General features: G+C 51.9%; 1 protein-coding gene across 2 annotated transcripts in view; it reads right to left on the bottom strand.

Annotated features, from left to right (window-relative positions):
• Positions 1-8,088: 8,088 nt before the first annotated feature.
• The window catches only part of LOC124685128 (jasmonate-induced oxygenase 4-like), an 11,369-nt gene continuing 10,558 nt past the window's right edge, over positions 8,089-8,899 (bottom strand). For both annotated transcript variants that reach the window (XM_047219447.1, XM_047219448.1), the window contains exon 5: positions 8,089-8,898. In XM_047219447.1, coding sequence (XP_047075403.1) covers positions 8,263-8,898 — 636 coding nt within the window. In that variant the 3' untranslated portion in view covers positions 8,089-8,262. The remainder of the gene's footprint in view (position 8,899) is intronic.

Genomic DNA, 8,899 nt, shown 5'->3' with positions numbered 1-8,899 from the left:
TCTAGTCTAGGATTTTGGATTTTTTTCTTTGCGGTGAAGAAGGCAAGGGCCAACGAAAGTCTCTAGTGTTTAAATTTGAATAAAATGTAAATGAAATTTTGCATTTTGTTTACATTTTCTTCTTCAAAGTTTTTATAGGGGTTCTTATTGGGGTTGCCAGTGTGTGCAACCTCTCCCCAAATTGGAGAGCAGGTGCCGGCGCACCCCGCGCAGTGCCGTCACACCTGCCGACGCCTATTTGGGGCGCGTCACTGGAGATGCGCTAATAGATTAATTGAACAATGTCCCAATTTATGCGCTTCCTTGCCTCTTTGCAGTTCCGGTGGAGGTCTCATCTTCTCCCCTCCACGAATCACTCAATCCCCAGTACCAAGGATGGAAAAAGTGCTAGGCGTAGGCGAGGCGCTTGGCATTTGCCTAATTTCTAGGTTGTGCTTAAGCGCCCTAGGCCGCCTAGGCAAGAACATATTTTTACCATAGAGTGTGTACATGGTTCTTACATGTGAATAAATGTTAATTTCTAGCACGTAAATGAATAAACTACGAACAACTACCACTAAAATATGACCCATCTGGCTCGTCTCGTGCAATATGGCACGATTCTTGCTGGAGAAGACATTTTTTTAGTTGCCATGCCTAGACTTCCTCTTATGCCTTAGGCAAGAATTTTTTTCCATCCCCTACCCGCTAAGCGTGCTAAAGCGCTGCCTAGGCTTCACCTTGTCCAACGGAGCCCGTTACATCCCAACGACAAAGCAAGATCCAATGGAGGAGAAGGAAATAAATTAAGAAGAGGTAGTTGCACCGGTGATACAACAAGTTGTCCACCATGCGCATTATCATACAACATGTTTCAAGACGTGGCCGAGACATACAAAACGTTGTCCATGCAAATTCATACATAGTTGTTGTGGAAGTTACACATGGCAGTGTCGACGTTGTAAAATGAGACGACGGCCCTGAGCTAGGTCACAAGATGAGAAACCCTAGTTTGGGCCAAGGGCGAGGAGGAGGCGCAAGAGGACACACAATAAATCACTCACATCCAAGGGCAAATTCTTTCATACGTACTATACTGACAATTTCGTTTCGTCTATTTTCAGGTGGCGGATCATGTGCACATGAGCTCTACCTTCATTGCCATCGACAATAGCAGTGACCGCGCGCGGCCAAGAAAAAGAAAGAAGAAAAGGAGAAATAACTTACCATACTACGAAGGATATTCATGCAAGTGTCGCCGGCTAGGATCAGCGGCCATCGCCACCTACATCGAGCCCTAGCTCCATCACCGCCTCCATCCTCGAGTCCTTCCTCACCCGAGCAAAAAGGCAATGGCCTCCGTCCTCCGCGTGAAGGGTGTGCATGAGGTGGCTTATAAGGAAAATGAGAGAGAGAATAGGTACCGATTTGCAAAATTGTCCTAGCTTATGAGGACCTATCTGCTATTATTCTGTCCGCAGAGGGCTCACTGCGAACCGTCCATTCCCGCGTGCACGAGGCCACGTGTCAACGCCAGATTTGAATTGTATGAATTTTCACATGATGGACAATATTTTGTATGTCCTGGCCATGGTTGGAAACATGTTGTACTATGATAATGCACATGGTGTACAACTTGTTGTACCACTGATACAATTACCTCAGTAAAGGAAAGAAAGAAAGGAAGAAAGGAAGGAAGGTAGGTCTCCGGCGAGATGCACAGATCCGGCACCTCTCCCGGCAGCTGGATCGATCCCATCCGGAGGCGGCATAGAAAAATACGGTGCTGGTTTCGGGCCGACATTGATAGCCAAAGACACATGATCCAGGCCTAGCTGCATATGTCGAAAGTGGAAATGGCAGAGTAGAATATCTCGGGCATATGCCACGCCAGCAAGTGGGAGCGCCGGCATATTCCGCTGCGGCTCGCGCCGTCGTCAAGGTACAGCGAACTAGCTCCTGCGTTGAGTTTGGTTGCGTTTGCGTTCCGGGCTTTCTGAGGACAGACGGTTGGGCTGGCCGAATTAGACTAGTACAAAATTCAGCCCATCAACAGTACTGACTTTGAGTTTACCTTTCTTGTTTTTCAAGCACCATATTAATTTTGCTACTAGAATAACAAATTTTGTAACATAACAGATAGGTACCATTTCATACTTTACTGTCTGAATTTATTTGCATTTTTGAAAACTTCTACATAAGACCAATGAATGCACTTCTGTTCTTTATTTCAATTCTCCATAAGTTCTTGTGGGTACTCATAGATAAATAAGTCATCAATTAATTCGAGACACACTTTACACCCTCTACGGGTTGGATCAAAAATCTGCTGATAAGCCGTGATATTCTAACTCTTCCAACGAGACTCACCTGGTGAATCTGGCGACACGCCAATTAATCCTAGTGATCGCCCACACCCTATACTCTGAACCCTAACACGTCTAGTCTTGACTTTGAATCGATTTTTGGCTAGCACTCCACCTCGACGCTACCCGTCGACGGTGATGGGTGCAAGTATCATTGAAAAAAAAATCAAGGCTTGAAGGATCACACGTTTTATATAGCAAGAAGAACTGATTAACATGGCTTTGGCTAGGAAGAAGAACTGATTCACGTCGTCGACCGTATGCTAGCCTCCTGGTTCCGGCAATGCCGTAAATACACATGTGGCCATGGAAGCTGCCATTATTTGGGGGCACCGTTCTGTACCATGCGTCGGGTGGGGTGGGGGTGGGGGTGGAGGTGGATCAGAAAAGATCGATCTTCGGCGATACAAATGCGTCAAGTTCATCTCTTCACAACCCCTCGTGAACACTGGAAACACGCCAAAGAAATAATTACTCCAAAGCTACTGGAACCAGTATACACAGGAGGGAATCTGGTGCATCTCCTTTGCCACCTCCGTCTGGCGACACCGCCTAGGAAGGCATCAGGATGGCATGGTGTGGTGGAGTCGACTCTCATAGAGAGAGAGATAGATAGAGAGAGACCGCACGAGATGTTACAAACTTACGAGCGATTTATCTTCAGTGTTTAGCGCATTTGTGTAGGTAAGTTTATAGCCTCGTTTAAGGCATTTTGTGAAGTTGTTGTACTAAGCCAAGGATAATTTTTTTAATAAATATTTTATTATTTAAAAGGTTTAAGTACATCAAAAATAAATAAATACAAAGGCTTTCTAGAAGTAATCATGACACTGTAAGAGCGTCTAAGGTGATGGAGAGCTGATCTGTAGATTACGATGGATGTGTGGGATAAAAAAATATCCTTTTCAACATCCTCCAGGCCTATAGACACCTCCATAAATAAATAGGTCGCCATGCTCCACACATTGTGGGGACAATATGAACGGAGCATAGCTGTGCACCGGTAGATAACTTGCATAATAAAAGCATTTTTATCATTAAAAACCTTGTCATTTCTATAAAACCATAGTGATCAAATAACGGTAATCGCTCCTATTCTAATAAGTAGCTTAAACTTAAGATCCACACCATTGCGCCAATTGCAGAATATATTCGTAACACTACGTGACGGATATAATTAAGATAGGACCTATCTAGATGACTAACCATATAGATCTAACAAATGTACATTGAAATAATAGGTGCTTTATGGCATCGTCATGGTGCATGTTTTACTTTCATAGCAATTACATTTTGTAAAGTTATTTTTGGTATGAATTACACCTCGACATGAGGAAGAATTCGTTATACTACTCTATCCATTTTACAAATTTTAGACAACTTTCATGGGATGGAGGGAGTAAAATGGGCCGGCTTGATGATGTCGGTCCTGTAGAATATGTAGCAACATAATTTATTTGACGGGCTCATCAAAATGGTACGTGCTGTGTATGCTTTCTGTGATTTCCTCAAAATAGACTTTCGCCCGCTATATTAATATGGCAACCACCGATCCAGGATAGAGACCACCATTAGGGCAAACAACACATCAAAGCTCAAAAGGAAACAAAAGAAGAAGAAAGGAAAATAATGTCGACAAAGTCGGATCGACGAAAATGGTGATGATCCGCAACCGATGCGCCCTCCGGAGAATTCCCACCACAATCTTGGCCGTCCGAAGCGCCTGGCGACGCTGCTGCCCGGACAAATCCTAGGGTTTGCCCCGATATGCGGGATGGTTGTGGGGAGGGGGAACCCCGACGCCCCTCAAGAAGGAATGACGGCGCCCGCGAGCGTCACCGCGTAGGTGTCGGCCATCCGACAAGGATTTCTCATGTCCCCCAAAGAACCACGACCCAGACACTCCATCGCACTCCGCCAACCTTGCCGCCCACCAACTCACGCTATCACGGTCTTGCAATCACCACTGCCGTCTCACCGTGACCCAAAGACGACGACCGATGAGACCGGGAGGAGGCATCCCAAGCCTAGGGGAGTCGGGACAGCAGCCACGCGGGAGGGCACAACCTCCACCGCCACCTGCGGCGACAGACCGGACGCTGCTACAGGAGCAGACGAGGCCCCTCTGGCCCGGCCGAGCCCGTCGGGCTCGTGAAGCTGCCATGGCCGTGGTGCAGTCCGCGCGCTGCCGTCCTAACTATCCCCAACCGAAGCATCTCTATCGGCCGCTGGGAGCAGACGCACCAGATCTGGCCCGCCCAAGCCTAGATTGGCCTTGAAGGGCCCAGATCTGGCCAGGAGGCGCCGCCGCTGGCCTCCGTCCCGCCCCGTCGCCAAGTGGCCGCGCCGCCGCCATCAACCCACCTGGAGCTATGCCACCCAAGGTGGGGGGAGGAGGAGGAGGGGGCCTAGGCGCTAGGGTTGATGGTCGCCCCGAGTCAGCCCGCGAGGGACGGACGGGGGACGAAGCGTTTTTCCGTTCAGGTGACAAAGAATTGACAGCCCGAGGTGGCCTTTCCGGCTTTCTGTGATTTCTCAACAGCAAAGAATTGAAAAGTAGATGATCGATACGCATGGCTCAACAAACTTCTCACTCTGCACGATCCAAGTCCCTGACGTCCTGGCTAGTGAGCGAACAGGTGACATCTCAGATATAGCAGCAGCACCACCAAATTAACGTGGCCCGCACCAAATCGAGACCTTGGAGCAGTACAGACAGCTTAATCAATACTCCCTGCCTATCATGCGGTACATAAACAAAATCGTCCGTCCATTTTTCTTGCAAGTTACAATGTCGACCTCAGAGATCGGGCATGGCTGGGTCTTCACAGCACCAACATGTGGGAAAATCCCAACAGCACGGAGTGAAATCGCACGGATCTCGGGGGAGCTAGAGACGCGCGCGCTTAGAGAAAGACGACAGAAAGTAGCTTCAGATGCCGGCATCACGCTAGCTGGAGCAGCTGCTGGTAGGAATGGATCCATCCATGGATCGATGGATCGAGGGAAGACGACGACGGCGTGCATGATTGGAGTTGGTGGCAGTATAAAAATGTGCGGCAGCTCGTGGTAAAACTGTTGGCCGAAAAGAGGAAGGCCTCCGTTTCTACACGTTACCAGGTGTCACTGAGTGGGTACTGACGAGTGAAGAGTGAGATTTGTGAGCAACTTGGAACCACCGTAGACGTCCCAATCACATCGCATGTACTGGATTTCCTTTCCTATATATCGCTCGCGACCTGCCATCGCTGACCAACGGCAACCACTTGGCTTCAAAATGAAACGACAAGCAAACAAACAGGGCTCCCTTTTTCTCTCCCGAAAGTCCTAGTTGCCGAATTCAGCAAAGCTGTGACAGCGAGTCCTGAATCATCTGCTCCGCTTCCACGAATCGTTCACTCACCTGTGCAGTGCAGATCTAAACCCTAAACCGATAGCCAGATCCACGCTAGAATTGACGGCGGAGAAAGGTCTCGGGCTGTCCTGCAAGTTCCAACTCGCCGCAGGTTGATACGAAGGACACATGCAGAGAAGGGAGCAGCTCGACTGAGCCACCGAGGGCATCTCCAAGCTAGACACATAGGGTGTGTTTGTTAGCCCGGGTCAGTAGAGAAAGACATTCTCAACCCATACAAGCTGACCTTATATATACAAGCTCAGGTGAGATTTTACCAGACGTTTGGTAGGTCGGGTGTGCTCACACATGCTGAACAGAGATGGTGTTTGGTGAGGCAATCTGAGCTCAACCGAGCTGGTCCGATTTTTTTACACAAAGAACCTCAAACGAGAAAAAGTAAAAGCAATCGGGTCCCTAGAAGCCAAAACGAAAATCAATCAGGTCCCTGAGAAACCGCCGCCGGCGAGAGGAGCGGCCGCCGGTGAGAGGAGCCGCCGCTGCGAGGCCGTGGTGGGTGCTCGACGGCAGGCGGCGCGTGGCCGAGGCCGTGGCGTCACGAGGCCGAGGCCGTGAAGGCCGGTCGAGGCCATGGCGGAGCGAGGCCGAGGCAGTGGCAGCCGGCCGGTCGGAGCGGCCGCCGGTGAGAGGAGCCGCCGCTGCGAGGCCGTGCCGGGTGCTCGACGGGAGGCGGCGCGTGGCCGAGGCCGTCGCGTCACGAGGCCGAGGCCGTGAAGGCCGATCAAGGCCATGGCGGCGCGAGGCTGAGGCAGTGGCAGCCAGCCGGTCGGAGCGGCCGCCGGTGAGAGGAGCCGCCGGGAGGTGGGCGGGCGGTCGACGACGAGGTGACCGGCGGGAGGAGGCAGAGCTGGCCGGCCGAGGTGAGCGGCGGCAGTGGCGGCCGGCCGAGGTGAGCGGCGGCAGTGCATGGATAAGAGAGAGAGAGGATTTGGGGGAAAATGAGGGGTGGGGTGGGGGTCTGGGGGGGTGTCGCGGGCCACGCGCCCACGCTACAGTTCTCTGCGGGATGAGTTCAACCGGGATGAGGTGAGAAGCTCGATTCGGGCTTCGCAACCGGGCAGGGCTGAAGGCCGTTTTCCGTATGAGGTGGGCACTGCCCAGATACACCGAGCCGACCTAACAAACACTGGATGGACCAAAATTCTCGGTTGGGAGGAGATTTTCTGGGTAGACCCGACCTACCAAACACACCCATAGTGACCGGTACATCTGCTCAGATGCAAATGCGGCTTAAATATGTATCTCGAATGCGTCTAGGCGGATGCTGCGTGGTCGAGCCGCATTACCGCTCGCTTCTCCCACGGGCTCATCTGACAGCGATCTAGCTCGATGCATCTTCTCAGCGACGAGCCAATACTAGCGATGAGGCATGCATCGCTTCAGCAAATCTGTGCCACGTTAATGACGATATCTCGCCCGTCGAGCGGCTGTTCCCCACCTCTGGCAATGAGAAATAAATGCCTTTGCGAAGCGTGCTACCCCCCTCGGCTGCCTCCGACATATAAAGAGGAGCGCGTTGGGCTGCCTCATCTCCTGCACACAAACCCTAGCCGTTGGACAAAACCTCCACGGCAAGCGGAGCTTCACCAAAAATCGGGGGGGGGGGGGGAATAAATGTCAATGTTTGGAGGGGCGAAATGCTAATTTTTCTGCATCTAAACACTTCCTAAAAAAATTCTTCAGAACTTTGCAAAAAGCTTGGGGGGCCGCGGCCCCCCTGACTTACACTAACCTCCGCAAATGCTCCACGGTAGCGCCGCCCCCACCTCCTCTCGCTCAACCCCTGCGAGGGAATCCATGTCTGGTCCAGGTGGCCAGCGAGGCCACATGAGCGATCGTCGCGGCCGGGGCCGCCATGCTAGAGCATCATCACCCCACCGCTCACTTGCGCCTGCACCGTCATCATCTTTGCAGGAGGTGAGGTGCTTCGAGTTCATCTTCCGCATCGACGAGGACCCCCTCGGCATCAAGCGGCAGCTAGACAAGTTCGTCGACGGTGCCGAGCCAGCCGAGTTGCAGCTATAATCATGCTTAAATGCTTGGATGGGACGCCACATGGGGATGTGGTTATTTCACCCATTCTCACCGATACTAGGACCTTTGTTCTCGCCTTCGGAATTACCACGACCGAGTGTACAGCCACACAGGGCCATGAAAATCCCTTGGCCCGAACTTGCCTAGCTTACTCATGAATCACATATATAGTTTGTGATTTCCATTCGACATGTGCATGACGAAGGCGTGGAAAACGTTTTCAAAGATGCATCATACATGAACGTGGTTAGGGTTAAGGTTGCTGGAGGCATTGAACTGGATCCCTACGAGGTCAAAACTCCAAAACTATCATATTTTGTAGAGCACTCTTCCCCGAGGAGTCTCTATAAATACAAGATCATGCCTACAATACTACCACAACTGAATCCGGCACGGGGGCCGCGCATCTGCAACAATCGTAGATCCTTCTAAGGAGAGCAGATAGAGGGCGCCAGGTGCTAATTTCGATCAGAGCTTCACCCTGTCGATGGCCCGCCCTCCTCGTGCCAAACTATCCTGCAGCTCCCTCATGTAGTAGCTGTTCTTCATCTTCTTGTATAGCCTGGGCCTCTTGTCGCTCACCAGCTCAGGCGCCGGCTCCACCTCCCTCTCCGGGTCCACCGTGTAGAACACGGCCACCGACGCCCGCTCTCTCTCCGCATTCGCTACCACCTTGTGAACCGGGCTCTTCAGCAAACCATTGCTCATCACCTCCACCGTATCCCCTAAGTTCACCACCAGCGCGCCAGGGACGACGGGCACGTCGTACCATTCGCCGTCGCGTAGTACCTGGAGCCCAGCCGTGTCGGCGAGGAGGATGGTGAGCATGGTGCCGTCCGAGTGGGGCCTGACACCCAGGACTTTTTCTGGGCGCGGGCAGCGAGGGTAGAGGTTGAGCCCGACGTACGTCACTGCCTTCTCGTCCAACATGTCAGAAAGGTACCTCTCCTCGCGCAGCCCAACCACCTTGGCGACCTCCCGGAGCACGCCGTCGGCGAGCTCCCTGCACCGCCCGGCGTACCGGTGCAGGACGTCCCGGAAGGAAGGGGGCTGCGTCGGCCAGAGGTCGTCAAGCCTCTGGGATTCCGCTTCCATGATGAAGTAA

This window comes from Lolium rigidum, chromosome 1 (genome assembly GCF_022539505.1).
Source record: "Lolium rigidum isolate FL_2022 chromosome 1, APGP_CSIRO_Lrig_0.1, whole genome shotgun sequence".
Lineage (NCBI taxonomy): Eukaryota > Viridiplantae > Streptophyta > Magnoliopsida > Poales > Poaceae > Lolium > Lolium rigidum.
This window is presented reverse-complemented; position numbering and strand designations above follow the sequence as displayed.